The sequence below is a fragment of the Gymnoscopelus braueri genome, assembly GCF_963280865.1.
Source record: "Gymnoscopelus braueri genome assembly, chromosome: 3".
Lineage (NCBI taxonomy): Eukaryota > Metazoa > Chordata > Actinopteri > Myctophiformes > Myctophidae > Gymnoscopelus > Gymnoscopelus braueri.
Window position 1 is genome coordinate 4,891,824 of NC_137612.1, and position 24,058 is coordinate 4,915,881.

Below are 24,058 nucleotides of genomic sequence, written 5' to 3' on the forward strand. Positions count from 1 at the left end.
GTTTGCCTTTTGAGGATTTGTAGAAGTAAAAATGTGCAATACCTTCTTCTCCAGCGTTTCTAACTGTTCTTTATAGAAGGCTGAGATCGTTGACAACTCCCTCTCTTTCCTCTCCAACAGTCTGGCCTGAAAGAGAGAAAGAAAGTAAGAATGAGAGACAGACATAGACAGGGGAGGGGGGGGGAGAGAGAGAAAGAGAGAGAGAGAGAGAACACAGGAGAGCACAAGCACAACAGATTTTAGCAAAAAAGCAATGAATGACAGCTTTACAATTATTATTCTAATAATTAAAAAACAAATCAGGTGATGGAATAATTCATGCTGATTGACTACAGTTTTTTATTTTTTATATAAACTTGCCTCGTACATTGTGACACTATTGTAATGTCGACTAGCATTGAATATAGCAAATAATCCTGCCTTATACTGTTGCTTAATGAATCTCTCTAAAAGCAAGTAGAACACAAACAGAATGTTTTTGATTTCTGAACAACAAATGCATTCACACCATTTCATTTGATCTCTAGGTAGGTAATGCAATTCAGGGTGTGAAGTTATGGCTCCAGGATTTTCTTTTACATCCCCATGATGTGCATTACATTTCAATACCCGTGTAGCTTGTCGCATATTATCCTCTACTTACTACTAGACATAATAATGAACAGACAGAAACACATTAAAACCATAAACAATACACAAACCCCTGTGATCCATCAGAACTTCCGAGACCAATCAGGTGGTACATATTATGACTGGCACAGTGAAGCAGCGGCTGATATGACGAGGTTGGCATTAGGATGAGGTGAAGCGCTTTATGCCTGCTGTGCCAAGCTGTGCCAGGCAGAAAGTTGGCAGATTGGCTGTAAGAAGGCCCACAGTCTAGGCTATGGCGTAGCAGCATGCAAGCACAGGAAGTCAGGAGACATCAGAGAAGAAAAGAACAAGATTGTACACTGTGAAAACAAGTCACCGGCTCAGCTTAAAATAAATGGAACTCAGCTCTATGTGGTATTTTATGTGAGGAAATGACAGTTTGAAACTAGAACTTGAATTTACATGATTCAGCCCAAAAAAAACTTGTTTTTACAGTCAGCTAGAGGCGTTGCTCTAACCACATTTAATGAAAAATAATTTAGAAAGAGAATGGAATTATTTCATGTCAAAAATGAAATTAATCTGTATCTATTAATCATAGATACAATAAAATAAAATAAAAAACAGACTAAGATGATGAAAGTTGTAGCAGAACTGCAGAGAGAAGAGAACACAGAGATATGCACACAATTATTAGCAAATGTTAGACACTGGCAAGCATTGCTATGATCATAACATGGCAGTGATTCTGCTATTGAACACATTCCACATACTCTTAAGATGGCAGCCTGAATTTTTATGATTTGATGGAGCAAATACAATTGTACTCAATTGGACTGAATCGCAGGGAAAGGAACTCAACTGATGCATTGTGGGTACAAGTATTATCAAGAGGCTTAGCCAAGGATCCTTAGTGCACCGTTTGCGTGCAAGACTCAGAAGTGTGGTCATCTACGGAGCTCAACCACGGATCTATAATCAATTCTGGATATGTGGTCACATATTTTGTGAAGTCATCATTAAACTGTATTGGTAATGCCCACTGATTGACAATAACTCATTATTATATATTTTTACATGATTTAAACAAGCTATATACACTTAAAATCTATCAAATCTAGCCCTGCTGTGATCCACGTTTGATATTTACTTGTTAAGTAAATATCAAACTGCTGCTGCATTCCCTGAGCCTAAGATGGCTGTATAGTGAATGCAGGCTGCGCATGAACACAAAACCAGTAGAGCCAATGAGAGAGCTGGCCACATATGAAGATAAAACCAGTAGTGGCCATGAGAGAGCTGGCCACATATGAACACGAAACCAGTGGCGGTAATGGGAGAGCAGTGACTGCATCAACAGGACATGGTGCATGAGCACAAGCAACGCTGGCCGGGAGGGAGGAGGCATGCAACTGGGATCAATGGGGTAAATTATTCCTATGTAGTGGCATCTGAAAGTACAGTGTGACGTCCGTCCGTCCACACACACACACACACGCACAGATATAGAAACACAAATAAACACAGTTGCACATACACCCAGGCATGCAAGAGCACACATACACATGCAGCCACCGCTGTTTTATGCGGTGCCTTAATGGTGACTGATTGTGTATTACTGTGTAGTGTGTGTGTGTGTGTGTGAGAGAGATATGGATCTAAACAGCCGCTCCCCTGGGAGATCAGCTCATCTGAAACGCTCTCAACTGATACGGTGGCAGTCGGGCAGAAACCATATAAAACTGTTACTTTTCAGGAGAGGGAAAGGAGAACCTGTGTTCCAATGGATGCAATTTAATTGTTATTTAGTCACAGGCTCTCCTTAACCACTTAGATTGTATCTACTTCGTTGACCGGGGATCCTAGGGGTCTGTACTTTATCCCCCCCCCCCCCCCCACCCTGCTCTACACCAATTCTCTTTGCCGAAAATAGCCAATCTACGCGTTTGTGAGATTGTAGATCTGCTATTTTCACAAAATGTTCAACTATCATGACATGCCCAGGCCAGAATAGGGATGCTAGGGTTCATGTGGTTAATACCATTCATTGATTAAATATTTATAAACAGACAGACTTAACCATTTTCACCGTGTCCGTTTTGGGTATTTATATATGTCCTTATAGGCCAAAGTGTCAAATTCTTATTCCAAAGAATTTCAGGATTCTTAAAAAAAAAAAAAAACGAAATAGCAGATCTACAAGTTCTCACATGTTGCATCGTGATTCGCTACTGTTGGCATTGGCAAGTATAATGGCATTCATTTATGAAGAATATGGTTTCTGCCCGACAGCAATGATGTTCACATGCACACTCACACAAGGTACACGTGCACGTGCAAGCTGACAATGCATTTATTATAAACCAATCTAATCTTATCCTAACTTTACAGCCACACACGCGTCCCAAAAGAGCACGCCTGCACATCCCTATATTGTGTTCAATGCATTTTACACACCCATTTTCTTTCCATGGCAGCTGTTTGATACTTAAGGACTGTGTGTGTACATGTGTGTGTGTGTGTGTGTGTGTGTGTGTGTGTGTGTGTGTGTGTGTGTGTGTGTGTGTTGTGTGTGTGTGTGTGTGTGTGTGTGTGTGTGTGTGTGGCACGTTGTGCGCGTGAAAATCACCTCTGCCGGCAGCACAGATGATGTGTAATTTTCTAGCTGAATACCTCCCAAAGTGTTGTTGTGTGGAATGGTGGCAGCGCCACACTCAGAGCACCGCTTTAATGCACAATGAAAACATGACATTTGAATAGAGGAGAGAGCGACAGAGAGAGGGGGAGAAAGACGTTGGGGGGGGGGGGGGGGGGGGAGAAAGGCTAAACAAAGTATGAGGTAGAGAGTAAGAAAGCTGAGGAAAAAGGCAAAAAAGCAAAGACAAACAAACACCCCTTGCCGCTTACCCAGGCATCCATTTCTGCTGGCTAGGAGAGAGAGAAAGAGGGGGGGGGCAAGGCGAAGGGAGTGGCAGCAATGGAAATGGATGGGGGGGACAGGGGGGGGGAGACGTGGTGTAAAACAGTAGGTGAAAAAGATGGGGTAAATATAAGTGTGGTAAAAGAAAGACAAAGATAAATGACAGGAAAGAGATGAAGGACAGGATAGGAGGAGAACGAGAGATCACACAGAGGGAGGGAGCGAGAGAGGAAGGGAATGAGGGGGAAAGAGTGAGGGAAAACGTGGTTAGCACAGTCGATCGCAGAAAACCGCCCAATCCCATTAACATAGTTTACATGTGCAAAGCCTGCAGACTGTCATGTCTGACTTATATATACGCTGTAATGTGACCACATGCTCACAATGTGGCTGCAGGTCAGGCTCAGGACCTAATATACAGCAGTGGTTTTCAACCCTTTTTCATATCAAGGTCCATTATTTATTCGGCATTTGAGCCACGGAACCACCGTTTGATGACATTTAGCCTCTCAGACCCAAAACTTAGATAACAGGCAAATGTTGATCAAAATAACAATTCTTTAATTAACACATTGAGTGCCAAAACCGTACCCGTACGGTTTTGCAAATACACCCGTGGAGTGCCAACTTTCCTAAAAAACGTATAAATACGTGAGTTTTATCTTTTTGTTTTTTTCGTTTATTTCCATGCGGGAGGGGCTAGAGCAGCTCTGGGATCACCCTAGGCGATTCTAAGAAGGATAGGCCAGATGCATCACTGTGTCAAAAACATGGCTCCCCATCCGCTTCCGGTCTATTTCCTTCTCTAAAACGCCTATAACTCCGAAACTTTTTTCTATGGGGAAAACAACTCATTTTGCATCCGCGATCGCTCCGCCATTGTTACTCGCGTGAGAGATGTTATCGTTCCAGCCGTTAGCCAGCACCATCGGGTAAAATGGAGGCATGCTTTTTTTTTCATGGATTGCTCCTCATGGAGTCTACAGCTTTAAACAGCACAATGGAGCTTAACGGTGAGATTCCCGGCACCGAACGTATTCTGTTATTATAACATTCTGGCACCCAATGAGTTAAGTAATGCAAATTTGTATCAATAATTTTACTCTTGAGAGAGTGAAATGAAACCAAATGGACCCGTAAGGGTCCATTTGGTTTCATTTTACACTCTCAAGAGTTAAAGATCTAATAAGGGTCCTTTTGGTTTCCAACTCTCCATCATTTAGCTGGGGACCACCTGGAACCCCCTCATGGACCACTGGTGGTCCCCGGACCACTGGTTGAGAACCACTGACCTACAAGGTATCGTGGATGGCATTCCTCCGTTCTCTCGCTCTTCTGCGTTTCCTGCATTTTTCTACACTTACTGTTATCCAGACAACTTGAAATGGCTGGAACATAAATCGACAAAAATACGTACATCCTTCACATCGACCTCCATGCGTTGAATTCTCCAGTAAGAATATAGATTGAAATGTTTTTCTCTCCGGCAATGACAGGGTGACACAGGTTAATAGAGACGTGTGTCTTGTGTACTAAATGAGCTGGGGAGGAGAGGATATTGTAGTCACCACACAACAACTAGAATAAACAGAGCCATTATCATGGCGGTGTTACGCTATTAAGTCGTGATGCAAAAGAAGCGAAACTGCTCCGAAGAACGGTGACGAGGAGCAAGGAGGAGTACTGGGAAAGGTGGTATGTACAGAAGAGAGATGCAAAAGCCAAGACATTCCCCCCCCCCCCCCCCCCCCCCAGGGACAGGTAATTGATTTTTTTCCAGCAAGTTACACTGTGTATAGACCTAAACATGTCAAGTGACATTCACGATTTCACAGTGTAGATTGACAGGCCGGAATGGCAGAGAAAGACACTTTGAGGCGAGCGAATCATTGTAATATAATAATAATAATAATAATAACTAGAATTCATATAGCGCCTTTAACTCTCTCAGTGCCAAGCCCCGAGTTATCCCGAGTTTTCTCTGAATACCCTCCCTGCCAGAACGAGAAATCCTGAGTTTTTACTTTTTACTGTGGTCGCGCTATTCTGTTTACGGAGAGAGGGAGGGAGAGAGAGAGAGAGAGAGAAGAGAGACAAAGACAAACATGAGAGAAATAAAGAGATCTAATTCACTGACCGCATTCTTCCTATTATAGCAGTCTCCATAGGTACGGAGAGGTCTACTTCTATTCTCTTTGGTCTGGGTGACTAAAGGCAGGTACAGACTGCAGGACCTTTAAGTGGTCGGGGGGTCATCTGATCGTTAAGCATTACACATTGCAGGAGTTTATTTCTTGAAATCGGCTGTCATATATCGTTGTGGTTTTCACACTATAGATTGATCCCCGACCAGGGATTACACACTGTAGGATAGTTCACTAGGATGCTATCTCCAGAGTCAGACCCAATACATACATTTGTGTTTATTCCAATTCATTTTAATCGGCGTATCCCGTGATCTCTCTCTCTCTCTCTCTCTCTCTCTCTCTCTCTCTCTCTCTCTCGTCAAGTGCGCAGAAGCAGTCAGTGACAGAGTTGCCATGTTTTGATTGATTGAATATTTTATTAGGCAAAAAATGTAAAACAGCACAGTTACATTTAAAATACTTTGTCTAACAGGTCCGTTCATAAAAGTCCTTGCGGACTTGTTTCCAATGAGGGCCTTGGTATTTAATTCATAGGCATATATAGTGGCACCACAGTTCAAATATCATTACAAAATAACCAGCCAAAAACAATATATAACACTATGTACAACAAAAAAAAATAAAAAAGAGGGGAAAAAAAATATGTACAAGAACAGGGGGGGGGGGTCTGCTGTCTAACGGGAAAATGGTACTACCTCCACCTTTGGCCTCCTGAAAGGTGATTTTTTAAGGCTCTTTTAAATGAGCCCAGCGAACTGCATTTTTTGAGGGATGGAGTTAGACTATTCCAATCCTGGGTGGCAGTGCTGTAGAAGGAGAATTTGCCCATGTTTGATTTATGGGTGGGTGGTACCAAATTGTTGTTAACGCTCCCTCTGGTATTGTGACTGTGGGTGTCGCTAACCTTTTGGAGGTATTTACTCAGATATGCGGGAATTGGGGGCATATCGCATAAGCGACTTTGGGATTGTTTTTCTGTAAAGTTGCTTGAAAGTGTAGTTGCTTTTTTGGCCTTGTTTCCTAATGTTGTTTGAACCAGTTGTTTTCAAAAATGTTCATGGCAAGGACCCCCAAATTAATATTTGTCCGCAGAGGCGCAGACCTCCCCCTTCTGAAAATATGTTGTGCCATAGACCCCCATACAAGATCTGCGTGGATTTGGAAAATATTTCAATTCCCCCCCCCCCCCCCCAAGATTTCTTCTTTAAAAATAGCCCATCTACAACGTGAGCTTGTAGATCGTCTATTTTCAAGTATCCAATGTATTTGTATATAGGCTTCATGCATAGTCGCTTGTTGGGCTTGTTTTCACAAACCTGGTTGCTTATTTCTCTTGCAAAATCTGGCAACACTCACAGACACACACACACACACACACACACACACACACACACACACACACACACACACACACACACACACACACACACACACACACACACACACACACACACACACACACACACACACACACACACACACACACACACACACACACACACACACACACACACACACACACAGAGATCGCTCGCTCTCTCTCTGTGTGTCTCTCTCTCTCTCTATCTCTGTGCAATAGTCTCAAATAAACAGCCCCCTTCGAGCACGCTCGCTCACTCTCATTCTGTTTTATAATAATGTTTAACTTAATACAGGACTGGACAGTAACTATGCGGGAGATCTGTTTGTTGTGGTCAGGTCCACCGACCTTCCATAGCCACGGTGGCTGTAATGTGCTCTCATTGGCTGTGGCGCTGATCTCCTCGCAGACCCCTTTCATACTGTATGATACTGTGAGATGTCTAGTCGGCGACATAGCTGAATATCTAACAGGGTAGTTATCTGAAAACGGTCGGAAAGCCATCGCAGAGCGGATAATCGCGGCTAGATCGTGTCGCAGAGCCTTTCACACACAGCGAGCATTATCTCGCCGATCAAAGGCCGATCTGCGTCAGATCGGGAGGTTTTGTCGGCGAGCGCCAAAAAAGGTCGCAGACAGCATTATCGGACCAAATATCCTGCAGTCTGTACCTGCCTTAACAGTCATCGTAGTCGTGTATCACATCGTAATTTAGCCCGATCAGTGATTGTCGAAAAAGTTACATCCGGTTTATCACCGGATGTGACGTAAGCCTGTTTGGGAGGGGGCGAGCGATTCAACGAGATGATCAATGTGTCGATTTGCTGCTCTCTACTGGTAGAACTGTCGTATGGGTTTAAAAACCCAATCAGATAATTTATTTGAATGAAAAATTAAAAAATTAAAAAACACGCAAATTGCTGGCACTGGGGGAGTACTTTATGAAAATACTCTTGGCAGTGAAAGAGTTAAAAAACAAGGACGCTTTACATCAACAAACTAGCTACCAAAAGCCTGTGTGAACAAGAATACAGCACGTTATTTATTCATGTACTATTCAATACCACACTCTGCCACCTAGATGACAGCACATCTTGCAGGACATTATGTTCATAAAAGAGCATTATAGAATATGATTGTGGACTGAATTGTTGCCCCTGCCTGTATGATGCGTGATGGCACCAATTCACAGAGATGCGTATCATGAATAAAAGTAGCACTATGCCATGTGCTATTGCTGACTTAACGGGCAAATAAAGTGGTCCAGATTCACCATTGTGGCAATATGTTACATATTTTAAAGCCACATCAAGAATTATATAGATTTATAGACCTATTCATTTATTATGCACTTTGTGGAAGCAGTCATAAAGTGCACTATAATGTGTCACAATGCATCTATTACCACTTCCAATTACACTCAAACAAAGAGCCATAATGTGTGTTCACGCGCGCGCGCACACACGCACACACACACACACACAAACATCTGGGCGTGTCTTTCCTTTCCCAGTCAACATAAATGCTCTCAGTCCAGCAGTAGGGACGCTGAATAGAAAGGGATAGATTAGAACAGCGGGCGGGCCTAATGTTGCCATGCCTCATAAAAACACCATTCAGCTAAATGAGGTGAACTCACACAGCATAGTCACTGCACTCTGTGTCCCTCTGTGCGTGTGTGTGAGAGAGTGTGTGTGTGTGTGTGTGTGTGTGTGTGTGTGTGTGTGTGTGTGTGTGTGTGTGTGTGTGTGTGTGTGTGTGTGTGTGTGTGTGTGTGTGTGTGTGTGTGTGTGTGTGTGTGTGCGTGTGTGTGTGTGTGCGTGTAAGGTAATGTGTGTAACGGATACAGCCGATGCCATCTGTTTAACCTCGCCACTCTTCAGTGGCTGGCCCCTAACTGAATGTGCGTGTGTATTTGTGTGTGTATGACCCCTAACCGAGTGCTCACAGGAGTGTGGAGGGCCCATTTACATAGATAATTTGCTCTGGAAGAGGAATGGAGGGTTTGTTGAAATACGGGATACTCACGTCCAAATTGTACATACACCATTGAGTTTGATGGAATCCATGCGCAGTTGCAGACAATTCCATAGCAAGCTCAAACATTGCTTTTCCTTTCCGGGTCTGTGTATCATTTTGGCAGGCCCGGTGCCACGGGGGGGCCTGAGGGGGCATTGCCCCCTCAGTTTCAAATTGTGCCCCCTCAGTTTATTTTGGGGAAACAAAATAAAATTAAAATAAAATAAAATAATAACAAAAAACGCCCCAAAACGGCCACAATCCGCGCAATTAACCGCAAAGCGCGTGCATGCTGCGCGACTGGTGTGCCCCCCCACAATTTTCAACTGCCCCCTCAGTCATTTCATCCTGGTGCCTGGCCTGGTTTGGGGGTTGAGGCTCAGGAGATATGCATAGTCAACTGACTGAGCAATCACCATGACCAAGGGACAAGTTCAGTACAGGCACCTTGACCAAAACTATTCATTTGTCACATTAGCGACAAGAAGGTGTGTTTATCGACAGAAGAAGGGGGCAAAGTTTCAACGGTAATAATCTAAACCCACGGTTATCTTAATATTTTAGTATCTTGTGAACATACGGTTGAAAATGGGTGAAGTGTCCCTTTAAATTAAAACTGAGGATTTCATTGTGTACTAAAACTAAAATAAATGATTGTGCACAGAAATTAATATGTTCTTTATGTTCTGGGATGAAGTGTGGGGCTGCATTTTCTGTGTAATATGGCAGTGGCTCTGCGTTGCTTCATGCCCACACAGACGCCATGTCTTTCATTCTAGCCTGGCATTTAATGGGCAGTTAATGGGCTCTGTCTCTACCATCACATAAGCCGTAAGCCACTTGCCAGTGGGATGCTGTGGATGGGTACAGCCTGCTGCCACCTCCGCTAACACACACACACACACACACACACACACACACACACACACACACACACACACGCAGGTGTTTGTACATGTATGCAGAGTCAGAGGCATATCAATATGCACACTGCATGCAAAGATACATACATAAGCACGCACGCACGCACGCGCACACACACACACACACACACACACACACACACACACACACACCACTGGGGTTTCAAGTCTAAATTGAGCATGAAGCGTTACCACACTGGTGCATCTGGTGACCCTCGTGGTACAACCACAGCAAACATGATTCAACTAAGAAAAACCCAGAAAATCAAAGGTATTGAGTTGCCTTGAATCTCTGTGTGTGTGTGTGTGTGTGTGTGTGTGTGTGTGTGTGTGTGTGTGTGTGTGTGTGTGTGTGTGTGTGTGTGTGTGTGTGTGTGTGTGTGTGTGTGTGTGTGTGTGTGTGTGTGTGTGTGTCCTTTTGGTCTCACACACTGCCGCGCACGGAAAGTAAACGCTTCCTTGGAAATCAATTATGTAAATGCGGAATTATGCAAATAGCACATTTGAATAAATCTTTGTGTTTGGGGACGAGAGGTTTTGGCGTCGCTTTGCTCTTACTGTTGGTGTCAGGACTGGCAAAAGGGAGAGAGAGAGAGAGAGAGACCAACAGACAGACAGACAGACAGACAGACAGACAGACAGACAGACAGAGCGAGACAGAGAACTAAGTTGCAAATTAGTCTGGAGAATGTCACTGGCAGACAGTATGTGCAGTCAAACTACTGATTTGGATTTGTAATGAGGGAGGGAGGGAGAGAGAGAGAGAGAAGAGAGACAAAGACAAACATGAGAGAAATAAAGAGATCTAATTCACTGACCGCATTCTTCATATTATAGCAGTCTCCACAGCTCACACAGCTCCATTTGGTTCCATTTGTACACAATTACAACGGATCTACTGGTCTTAAACGTGAACCTGTCGATGTGGAACCTCTCATTCAAACATGTTTGTTCATACAGCACAAGCACATTATGCATACAAACATGCACACTCAAATAGACATACTTGTGAATGCATACTTGGATGCACATACACGTGCGTGCGCACGCACGCACGCGCGCGCAGGTTATATTCATGGACAATCAAAATCTGCTGGAAATATTTTATTTTGATGTGGTGTCATAATTAATTATACATAATGGCGATATGGCACACTGACTACCGAGAAAATAAAAACATGGCAACATGGCAATTTCAAAAAGGTTGCTGACCCCTCGTCTAGCTGTTTGCTCATTAAATGCGTGTTCTCCTCACATAGCTGAAGGAGGCTAAATGAATTAGCAGTTCATCATCGGCCTGCTTTCCCACCATAGACTGTCACCATGACAGAGAGACAGAGACAGAGGGAGAGAGAGAGAGAGAGCGGCGTCTGAAAGACTGTGAGGTGTGGAGTGGAGAAAAAAAGAACGTTGAATGTGAAACACAGAACAGAGGGGTATGTGTTTGTGCACTAATTAATTTCAAAATGCTTCCACTTTCGCAGTATAAATTATAGCCAGGAAACCCAATCTGGTTCTGATGAGGCCTATCAAAAAAACACCAACACAAACATGTTGACTGTTTTCATCCCAACTGTTCCCATGGTTTCAGGTCAGCCCAAGTCTAGCTACCTCATGTTGATACATGCCGGTGTTTTTGTTCTCTGGTGATGTTTAGGAATTAGGGTAGAGATGGTTAAGTTCATGAAAGGTTAGTATGGTCAAGGTAGCAGGTGGGAGTGCCAAATATAAAAGAACCAGGGGAAAAAAACGCTACAAACCCTAGAAAAGTGTGCTCCTCAGAGTGCAGATCTACGCCAGGGTGAGTTGCCTACCCAGTCAGTCGTTTGGGAATGGAATAAGTAAATCTGACTGATACATCTTCCTCACTTTACTCCAGAGATAATGTGTACCGATTGTGTGAGTTTTGGACAATTGTTTTTAGTAAAATGTGTATTTTTAAGTCTGGCACAAATTGCCTATATCAGTGTTTCCCAACCATTTTTCTGCCAGGTAGTGCTGCACAATTAATCGAAAAAAGATCGTGATCTCGATTCAGACACCTATGCAATCTCGATTTTAAATTATGACGATTTTTCTTTCAATAAAAAATAAAAACTTTTTTTTTTTTTTTTGCTTAATATTTTTATATTTACAAGAGAATTGTGTGAGAATCTTGTGAGAATCGTGATCTCAATTCTTATGGAGGAAAATCGTGATTCACATTTGAGCAAGAATCGTGCAGCACTACTGCCAGGGCATACATTTCATAGCCAAAAGATCCCGGGGCACACCTAGATATATGGTGTGTATATGTATATTTTTACACCGTGTGTGTATGTGTGTGTATATATATTATTTACAGTATATATATATGTAACGCATTAACACATGACCGAATTAACGGTGTTATGTTTTAGCGCATTGACCATTTAAAAAATCGTCTTTTTGACCCTTTGAAGCATCCGTAGGTCCATTCTCCGGATGGCTTCCAGATCTGAACACTCCCTCTGCACATCTAAACAATCACAACGATTGGGGGCGGAATCTGTTAAGGACAAGTTTGGGATTCACTTATACGGCCATCTCAACCAATCACAGCGACTAACTGGGAAGGTGTGTAGACAGACATGGAAGCGCTCTACATGAAAACTACATGAAAAACAGCGGGCGTGCGTTCGTCTGTGCACGGTTAAAATTTTACACGGCACACCCAGTCATCTCAGAGGGCACACTAAAGTACAGCGGAACCCTGGTTGAAAAACACTGGCCTATATGGTGAAGTGGGCTGTATAGCATCAACCCGAGGTTGATTTTAAAATCTCTGTGTCGTTATTCATGTCCTCACTGTTTTGCTATTATTTTAATGTTGTTTTATGCTTTTGCTTCTTTTTTTTCTTTTTTTTGCTTTATTGTTAAATTAGTTGTACTTTTCTGTAATTGTATTCTTGCTCTGTAAAGCACTTTGAGCTGCATTTCATGTCATGGAAGGTGCTATACAAATAAAGTTTATTATTAGATACATTTTGGGTGGCGGTTCTTCCTTGGCCTATTAGGAATGTAAGTGCAAAGTTGCACGCCGATTGGTCCAGTGTTGCCGGAGATTAGCTGCTCACGGACACACACATGCACACAGACACACGGACGGACGGATGGACGGACGGGAGCGAAAACAGAATCCAAAAATGATATGCTTATTCTACATAAGGCCTGATATGTTTTTGCAAAACATATCACTTAAACCACGCATAATGTAACTGCGATAGTGTACAAATGGAATTTGGTTCCTAACTATCAGTCATGTAGCTGTGGACCCGCTGGAACCCCATCATGGACCCCTGGTGGTTGAGAACTAGTGCACTAGGAGAACACATGTTGAAGGTGAAACACAACACCGGATCTAAATCCCTGCAGCGATCAGTCCTCCCAGAGAAACATATCAGACATGTTCAGTTTGTTGAAATTAGCTTGTACGTCAAACATCGTAGGACCTAGAGTTTGAATCACATTCTGACTTCTAGCTACAACAACAACATTATTTCCCCACGGAAACATATGAAAACATAATTTTTCCACTGGCCAATAACTCCTACGCATTTGGCCTTCGGACCGTCAGGATTACAGTGCTAGGCGTTCTACCTCAGCCCAACGGATCAAAATCCCCTCGGCCGGTGGGTGCTCCGCTTGTCAGCAATTACCACGGCTAGACACTACGGGAGCTTGTGTGTGAAAGAGAGTGAGTGTGTCTGTGTCTGTGTGTGTGTGTGAGAGAGTGAGTGTGAGAGAGAGAGAGAGAGACAGAGAGATAGTGTGCTTCAAGCGACAGGGCTTAGCGGCTTTAACATGCACAAAAGATGTCAAGTCTGTGATTAGACCAGCTGATAACAGGCTTAGCCGTGTGTGTGTGTGTATGTCTGTGTGTGCGGGCGCGCGCATGTGTAGCATGCGTGCACGTGTGTGCGTGCGTGCACGTCTTCAGCACTATTGCATGATCATTTGGCTACCTGTGGGAAAGACAAAGAGATTCAGAGATTGTGTGTAGTAATGTTTTAATGCTGCTTCAAAATATCCCTCAACTGCAGACATAAAAGCCTTCACAGCACTGAGGGCCGATGCTCTCCTCCACTCCTAATCCTTTTCATCATGGACTTCCACACATTACAAACCTGCATATTTGTCCCGTAGTTTTTTCTCTCTCTCTCTCTCTCTCTCTCTCTCTCTCTCTCTCTCTCTCTCTCTCTCTCTCTGCAGTTTTGACGTACTGCCTCCAATTCTCTTCTCTCCACCGCAAATCTATTCCTCTCCTTCTTCGGCTAACAAGCAGACAGTGCTAGCTGTATCTGGCTGGCTGGCAGAGTCATAAATTTGAATGCATTAACATACCACGATCCAGGTATCTGCCCTCCGTCTCTTCATCTCCCCTGTCTGTCCACATTCCCCAGCAGCTATAGCTATATCCTCGTGCTGCCGTGTGCTATAGCTACTGCAGACAGTGCCAATAAGGGCAAAGCCTGATTTATACTTTGTCGTACGATGGTGTCGCACGCCCGAACATAGCCGATCGACAAGCACACGATGCGTTACGGACGCGACACGTTGTGAGCTTGTAAAGCAGCTATTTTCGGGACACGTGGCGTGACACAGTCGTATGATGAAGTATATATATTAATCCATTAAGACCGGGAATGCATCTGTGTCATTTTAAGATTCCAAAAATAGCAGATCTACAAGCTCATAGCACGGCACAGAGTGCCGCGCTACGAGCTTGTAGATCTGCTATTTCTTTTCTTTTTTTTATCGTGAAAATGTGTGCAAATCTTTATACATTCAATTTAAAGCGAACATTTTTTACTTTTCTGGGGGGTCAACATATTTTGAGATGGGGGTCCGTGGCCAAATACATATCATTTTGGGGGTCCTTTCAGTTTGAGAACCACTGATATTATAGCAACATACGTTTTTTTCAAAACCCCCAGAAGCAAATATTTGAGTTCAAAATATATATATTCAAAGATTTTCATTCTACAAGGTCATAGCGTGGCCCTCGTGCCGTGCTGTGAGCTTGTATATCTGCTTTTTTTTTTACATATATATTATAGCCAAAGAAATCCAAAATGACACAGATGCTTTCCCCGGTCTTAACTGGTTAAACATGAGGGCTGGTGAGAAAGATTCTTCACCGCTCTCTCCCATGAATGTTCATCGGAAAGAAGTACAAGCTGAATTCATGGGTATGGGACTTGGGAGACATACAAATATAGTTTATTCATTAAGAATACAAAATGCTTTTTTAGAAATAGGGATACTGCAGGTTGTTGAGGCCCGAGGGACATTAATTTAATTCTGAGAGTACAAATGTAACCAAATGGACCATGTGGTTACGTTTCCCACGTGGAAAGCCAACTTCTTAACCACTAAGCCAAAGGGATATACCTATTGCTCGGGGGAGATATTAGACTTTCAGGCTGAGGTATCAGGCTGAGGTATCAGGCTGAGGTATCAGGCTGAGGTATCAGGCTGAGGTAGTGAACCACTCTGTTACACTCACCCCCCCCCCCTTTGACCTCCTCCCACGGGGTAACCTGATCCAGGGTCACGACACCATTGTAACGCTAGGGATTCGAACCCGGGTCTCCCCGCGTGAAAAGCCAAACATCTTAACCACTGAGCCAAAGGGCTATCTTTATCACTCGGGGGAGATAGTAGACTTTCAGGCCATCAGGCTGAGGCAGTGAACCACTCAGTTACAGGTGCATGTTGAAGCTTGTGTGTCTATATTTGTAGCGATATGACAGCTGATAACACCATAAGTCAAGCCCTTAACAGAGATTGAGACCTGAAGCCGATTCTACATGTCTCCTAAATCTCAACAGTATTCTGAAAAATCACACCCTGTGTGAAGTGGGCGGTGTCTTCCTAGCTAACCACAATACTGAATGGAGTCAACCAATATATATGCTTTGATCTGAAAGAGCCACTTAGTGTCAGCATGTGTCTTGCTAGCTAATCACAATACTGAATGGAGTCGATCAATCATGTACAAAAGATAAATACATTTATCTTTTGTAAAACACACTTTATGATGGACAAAACCATAACTTAAAAAAAACAATAATTTGGTTTTTTTTAAGTTATGGTTTTGTCCATAAGCCCTTGGCCAGTGTCACATGACACATGTGCATAGCCCTATATAAGCAACCATTAAGTTATGGTTGCTTATATAGGGCTATGCACATGTGTCATGTGACACTGGCCAATCACATAGGGCTATGCACATGTGTCATGTGACACTGGCCAATCACAGTCCTGAATAGATTTTGATTGGCCAATCACAGCGCAGGATAATTGTACAAACTTTTAGGGCCGGTTTCACTGCCCAAGATATTTGTACATTTTTCCAAATCTCACTTATAGGGGCGGTTTCACCGCCCAAAAACGTATGTGTCTATATCCGTGGTGCTCAAACTTTTTCATGTCAAGGACCCCCAAAATTACATGTATTTGGCCGCAGACCCCCATCAAAATATTATGTTCCAGGGACCCCCAGAAGCAAAGATTTGAGTTAAAAATGTTCGCTTTAAAAATATATATATTCAAAGATTTGCACACATTTTCACGATTTTTCAAAAATAGCAGATCTACAAGCTCGTAGCGCGGCACTCGGTGCCGCGCTATGAGCTTGTATATCTGCTATTTTTGAATAGCCAAAGTATAAAATAATGCTTTTTTAGCTCAAATCAAAAAATGACACAGTTCCAGGTCTTAAAGGGTTAACACATTGCGTGCCAATCGAGTAGATCTACGCAAATCTAAATAATTGCGCAGCGTGCCAAGTCTTCTTTTTTTTCTCGCAGGTTCACATTTCATTGTAGGCCTCCCTCGCAGTGACACATTTCATTGTAGCACACCCGGATATGGAAATATCCGTATCCGGAGATTTTCGTTCCCACCCGCCTCCGCTCTAAATCTTCCCCTAATCCTCCATTATCTCGGACTTTTCTTTCTACTCGCTGAACGCTGTTTAACATAAACGGCGACTACTTCAAAATGGACGATCGCCGATTGAAACGGTCTTCTCTGGGCCACTCACACAGCTACCCTGTGTGTCTACAAACAGTTTAACGTGCGATCTTAAAGGTATTTAGCGAGGTCTGTGGCGACGTGAAAAAAACAAAAAAAACAACAATAAATCGCTGGCACTGGTGAGTACATTATGATATTAAACTCTGGCGTGGAATGTGTTAAGAGGCCACCTCCAGGTCAGTTTTACTGTTTGTTTTTTATCTATTATAGTGTGGTAATTTTGTGTAGAAAAACAAAAAAAACAATGCATGCATAAATCACAGTTCTTATATAAGACACAGGCTACTCAATAGACTTTTATTCATCCATATGCTCTTGCTGGATTTGAGAAACTTTACTGGAATCAATACACCCATCTGGCCATTCTATTTATCTGTACAAATACAAGCACTCTGGGCCCTGTTTTACGCCAGGTGCTAAATGGCGGCAGGCGCAGCGAAATGATCATTGCTAGTTTACAACCAATACAGTTGTCATTTTCCCACCCGGGCCCCCATGTTGTATAATTACCAAATGTACTTAGCTCATCTGTGCACTGAGGATCTGGTCTTAAAACGAGGTGTGGTCTGGCGCATTGCCATCTTAAAGGTTTCATGACGTTCAGTTTTACCACACATTAAAAGTCTTTGTCATGGTCCTTCAAACGTGTATAGAAAGTTTTAACAAAAAATTCCACTCCATTGATCCATGGCAGGTGTTTTTCTCTCACATTTCTAAAGCCTTTTCAACTGCAATGAAAAAAGAAATCTTTGCCTGAGGGTGTCGCTGGTGAGGGATTTTGCCTGTCAATCATCGCCTCTGCTCCGCCCCCCCCCCCAAAGGAAAGGATAGGGGAGGGGCGAGGAGGAGAGTGGGCGGGATTAATGGGCTGTGACTTCACTGCCGAAGGGCCAAGCTCAGATTACTTTTCAGCCTAATTATTCAGAAAACCCCAGACCACAGAAAATCCACTGAATGTTCAAAGTTCAGATTTTTTGGGTGTAATTGAGGTCATAAAACCCCCAAAAAAAACATAAAAAATAAAAAAAAGTGAAAATGAATGTCATAGAACCTTTAAGGCCTTGACTATACGTATATAGATATTTGAAAAAAATGATATTTTCAATCTCTGTTAAAGGGATACTTCACTTTCGGGCCGGGGACACATTTAAAAAATATATTAAAAATAAATGAAAAAAGTTATGGAAAATTCATGGCCCCCTCACGACACGCAGTGTCCTACTAATGTGTGAGGGGGCCATGAATTTTCCATAACTTTTTTCATTTATTTTTAATATTTTTTTTAAATGTGTCCCCGGCCCGAAAGTGAAGTATCCCTTTAACACATTGAGTGCCAGGTACTATCATCCAAATCCTCCTCAGAGGGCCAGCGTTTTGACTATGTCTTGGTGATATTTAGACAGCTGTAGAAGCCACAACGAGGACCCGGATGGAAACAAAAGAATATGTCCGGGCGATGGGGTAGGGGTCCGTCTATCCAGTGGAACAATAACATTTCTACCGCAATACGTCGTTTTAGAGCGATCGCCCGTGGAAAATGGCTGGTTTTCACCACAAAAAGAAAAGATATGGAGATATGGATATGGAGATATTGGAGCGGATGGACGTCTTGTTTTTTGGCACGATGTCACATCCGTCCTTATCTTTTTACAGTGTCCTAGGTCTCTCACACGGTTAAACACAAAGGTACACATTCCCTAACCACTTATATGACAGTGTCGCCTACAAGCTTAACTCATTGACTGCACTGCCAATGACGAGATTTCTCGTCATGTGGTGTTTTCAGTGGTTTACCATAGAGGGCGCGCTTCCGCAGCCTGTGAATGATTATGATGATGATGATGATGATGATGAAGAGTACACCCAGAAATCACGTGATCACAACAAAATGAAGCTGGTTTTGTTTAGTATTATAGGATTTATAAAAAATAACTTCTCTCTGCTTTCTGGTGCTTTTTAGCGAAAACAAGCCACATTCAACTGCCCATAACTATGGAACCCCCCCCCCCCCCCCACGTCTTTTGAGGCGATCACCGGGTGGATTGTTGTGAAGAATAATATTACAACTTGATGACCTGCAGAGTCTCCTACTAGTACTGACCGATGACCCGGTCATCAGATTATTGGCTCAGGAATGCGACAAAAATAAAACAATCTCCATGAATTCAAGGCTTCATGGGCTGTGTAATTGATAGAAAATGAGTCATTGTTTGGGTGAACTACTCCTTTAAGACACATCGTGAGCTTGTAGATCTGCTATTTTCACTGTTTTCCACAGATTTCCCCTATAATGACATGCCAAATTATGGACGCCGGGTTGAAAGTGGTTACATTTTCAAAGAGCTGAAAATGATGATAGCTTCAATATCATCCCCATCTATAAGAGCCTCCTTACTCTGGGGAGGACTCGTCTCTCCCTATCCCTAACACACATTCAGTCACATACACAAAGACGAAACATTAAGGGAGTGAAAAAGAGGAGAAAAATCAAGAAGGAGAGAGAGAGAGAGAGAGAGAAAAATAAGTATAAAGGAATGGAGGAGGAATGAGAGCTGGGAGAATGTGGTACCTGGCTGCAGCACATGTTGCTGCGCTGTCTGTCTGCACTGAATCAATCCCGCTTCATTCCCTTTAGCAGAAGTGATGTGCTTCAACACTGCCATCTAGTGGCCGCCCAACAAATCACCCGTTGTGGGCAACCAGACGCACTGATCTGTACTGTTGACATGTGGCGATTATCCTCCATAGCTATCTATCTCAAATGATCAATCACAATGCTTCCCAACCACAGGGGCATACTCAAACCCAAAACAATTAAGGAATTAAGGAACAGCAAGCATTTCCTTGATCTACCCATTGTGAGCTTAAAGACCCCCTTTTATTTTGCTAGTTAAATTGCAAGTAGTTTTTAGCAATTTTCAGCTGTTTGATTGTTATGCCAACCTGTAGTGTCAAACATTGATTCCAGAGGCACCATAGACTATTTGTCATAGAAAAAAAAGTGTTTTTTGTTTGTTTGTTTTTCAAGCTCCTTCTGAAAAGTTTTTTTTGGCTAAAACCGATATCGTCCCCACTGACACGCCCACATTGAATCGACCGAGACTAGAGAATCGACCTGCTAGCCTTCCGTGATTGCCCTAGTGTTGCCAAGGTGTGATGTATGACTTCAAACCACCTGCGGTTGGGTGAGAATATTTGGGTGAAAAGCAGAAACTAACACCTGTCTATGGTGTCTCAGAAAAAGCATGTTGTGCAGCAGTGTTAATGGCATTCTCAAGTGGCCACTTCTCCATCGCAGATGTTTCACTGCAACTGGGATTTTCTCCCCCATCTTTGAAAACCGCCGTATGGCTTCATAACAGTGAAAAAAATACGAATCTGACCAAAGCCTTGTGTGTCTGGAAGATTTTGACCGTAATTTGTATGATTTGCAACGAGATAAGTGCAGGTAACTGATTAACACTAGAGTTCAAGAGATTGCTGTGCCTTGGATGTATAGCAGTCTGGAACAGCCTGTAAACAGGTGCTAGTCAGGAGCATGGCAGCCATGATACAGTGATCTCCTCAACAAACAGAATGACGTTTGATCCAAGCCGCATGTCGCCATGACCCCTGCACTGCACCTAGTTTGTATTATGATTGCTTACAGTATGTGTCCAATGATATTGGAGGTCGTTGTTTGTTTTTTGGAGGATCCCATTTTTATGCATATTGTGCCTTTAATGTAGTATGTAATATCATGCATGGTGAGAAAATTACCCAGCGAGATTAGACTCAGTTGAACTGAATATTTGATAAGCCTACTAGAATCCTGAGTATTAATTTACCCTTGAGAGTGTAAAGATCTACTCTTATGGGTCCATTTTTTTACACTCAGGATTATACAGTGTACTACCGCAACATATGCTCCCATTGATCTGTATGGATCTAAAAGCACATTCCACTAGCGTGTGGCAACCACTCACCTGGAACCAACACACAGCAACACAACAGGTATCAAAAGCCTATTAATATCAGCCATCCACCCCAGCAGCTCCTGAAACTCAATTACTTAAAGCAGACGCTGGTTCCTGTGTGCGTGTGCGTGTGCGTGTGTGCGCGTGCGTGCATGCATGCGTGTGTTGTTCGGCACTCTGAATGCCTGTGCATACTAATAGTGGTTTATTTGTAGCGGGGGGTGATACCTCCGAGGCAGGGAGAATAAAGAGTGAAAGAAACAGAATGCGGGAGGTGCTAATGAACGAACGAAGAGAGGATATGTCACGCTGCCGCAAGTCATTTCAATGAGTTCACTCAAGGGGTTATATATCCTCACTCTCACAATTATACAAGGAATTGGATTTGTAACATCAACGTACTGATGAATACAAAAGAAGGTGCTGCCTGCAAACCAAATAAGATTCCTAGTAGATTTCAATAATGGATACGAGTTCAATGATCCCTCTACGACCAGGAAGATGCTCTCAGTCCATTATGTCCAGAACAATCTGGCTTTGTAAAAAGTTTCTATCCTAGTGCTGTGCATGTCCAGGTCGTGCATTGCCAGATCATCAGTGATCTCTGCCTATAGATAAGTCTGGGGGCGTCTAAAGGCAAGATAGCTGCTAGAACAGCAGCTAACAAACCTACGCTCATCGCTTTAGAAACCAATCATGTCACCGCCGCAATATGAGGGACCAGCCTAAAAGGCTTTTGATTGGTTCAGCAATGCATTTTCTCCAATAAGTTCCGCCCAGTTTGAGTAAAGAGAGCTGGGAGATTGTCCTTCGTCTCTAAAATCGAGCAAAGCATTTAGAGACTGACTATGCACACTAGTGATGAGCGGGTCGACCCGTAACCCGCGGGTCAACCCGCGGCGCGGGTGGGTCGAGTCAGGATTTCAGAGGAAATTATGCAGGCTACGGGTGAGCGGGTCAGCCGCTCTCACACGCAAAAAAAAAAAAAAAAACCTATTTTGAACAACATGCTTGTTTATTCAGCCCATGACAATGTTGTGCTACTGTAGACATTTAAAGGGACTTTGGGTACTTAAAAGAGCGCTATATAATATATATACATATTCCACCGCGGGTCGCGGGGCGGGTTGAGCCATAGATTTATATGGGGTCGCGGGTTGAGGCGGGTTGGGTTCCGTGGCGGGTTGGGGCGGTGCGGGTCATGAAAAAACCTGACCCGCACATCACTAATGCACACCCTATATACCTTGATCTGATACCAGACATGCATTTTATTAATAGTTAGTTTTCTTCATCGCACTTTCTTTTAAAAAATATGATTTTAATGCATATAAAGTAAAACATTTTCATGTATCTTGCATCTCTACTCTGGTTTATTCATATTCTTCTTATATCAAAATCCATGATGTTTTCTTTATTATTTTGTTTTACAGTAAGAAAATGCTTTTGTAGGCTTGAACCAACTAATTTTAACCAATCATGACATCCATCCACCCATCACTCAATCTTTCACTGCAAATCTCTCCATGTTTGATATGACACGCCCACTTTTCAACATTCAAAATAAATTCCTCCCACTGGCCCTCATTTATCAACGCGGTGCAGCCCAAATAATGGGCGTAGGGCAAGATCACTGCACGTTTCGGCATTTATCAATATATCCTGACGTTGGCTTCATCCTACGGTACGCTGAGATCTCACGTCTGGTCGAGACCAGTTGTTGACGTTGGCTGCGCCCGTTTATTCCATTCTAGACCTGCGGAGAAGCATTGTCTGACTGTCTGACAGGCATCTGGACACATAATCCACTCCTAAATGTATATCTACACACTAATAAATAATCCCTGTGAAAATATAACATTTTATAAAGTAATTTAAACAAACTGCTTTAACAGTCATTCAGTTGCATTGGCTATTTTAAAATAGCAGATCTGCAAGCTCAAAAACGGGTCGCATCGCGACGCGTTGTGAGCTTGTAGATCTGCTATTTTCAAAATATACGAGCGCTTTTGCGTCGGGACTCGGGAGTCCCGCGGTCGGGACTGCCGACGATCTTTTCATGGACAGTGAGGTGTACAAACTTACAGTAGCTTGTCCTATGTTATGGAGTTATGTCATAGAGAGTTTTGAAGTCTACAACCTGGCTGGGTTAAGGATATAAACCCGACGCTCCAATCTCTTATTAACGGGACGGACCGAAACCACTGCCGTCTCACGGGGAATATCCTACATGACTGCTTGTGCACTGCTCGGTATGGGTTAAATAAATTAATATACAAACGTATTCCATTCATGGCGATGTGATTGGTATCATAATATGTCATTCATGTAGGCTACAAGCCTACGTGACAAAGATTGTAACGCTACGGTACGGATTACAATACATGAAAAACACAGCTGTCTGTCTGTCTGTCTGTCTGTCTGTCTGTCTGTCTGTCTGTCTGTCTGTCTGTCTGTCTGTGTGTGTGTGTGTGTGAGAGAGAGAGGGGGGCGTGTGTGTGTGTGGCGAGGCAGGCGGGGGAAACTCTTTCTCATTGGCTTTTGATGTCTTTGGTCGTATTCTGGTCCTTCTTCATGTCGTAAAATCGGGGCGTTTTGAGAATATTTAAGGGCGTGTTATTTAAATGACGCTAGGTTTCAGCCGTGACATTTATCAAGCCTGGGACCAAATGTAGGCACGGATCAGCTGTGTAGGATTCGTTGATAAATGTGACTTCGACGTTGGTGTACGGCCGAATATATGGAAAAATATAGGCTGGTTTATACGCTGCGTTGATAAATGAGGGCCACTGTGTCATGCCTGCCTGTCCTTTTTCACTCAGAAATAAGTCACAATATGGAAGTTAGATACTGTGGCCCTCATTTATCAACGCAGCTTATAAACCGGCTTATATTTTTCCATATATTCGGCCGTACACCAACGTCGAAGTCACATTTATCAACGAATCCTACACAGCTGATCCGAGCCTACATTTGGTCCCAGGCTTGATAAATGTCACGGCTGGAACCTAGCGTCATTTAAATAACACGCCCTTAAATATTCTCAAAACGCCCCGATTTTACGACATGAAGAAGGA

The 24,058-nt window shown here is 43.0% G+C and overlaps 1 protein-coding gene across 1 annotated transcript in view; it reads right to left on the reverse strand.

The window, feature by feature from the left end:
• The window catches only part of chchd6b (coiled-coil-helix-coiled-coil-helix domain containing 6b), a 97,220-nt gene that overhangs the window by 49,521 nt on the left and 23,641 nt on the right, over positions 1-24,058 (reverse strand). Inside the window, exon 5 of the mRNA XM_080424891.1 lies at positions 43-126. Within this exon, the coding sequence (XP_080281017.1) occupies positions 43-126 (84 nt within the window). The remainder of the gene's footprint in view (positions 1-42; positions 127-24,058) is intronic.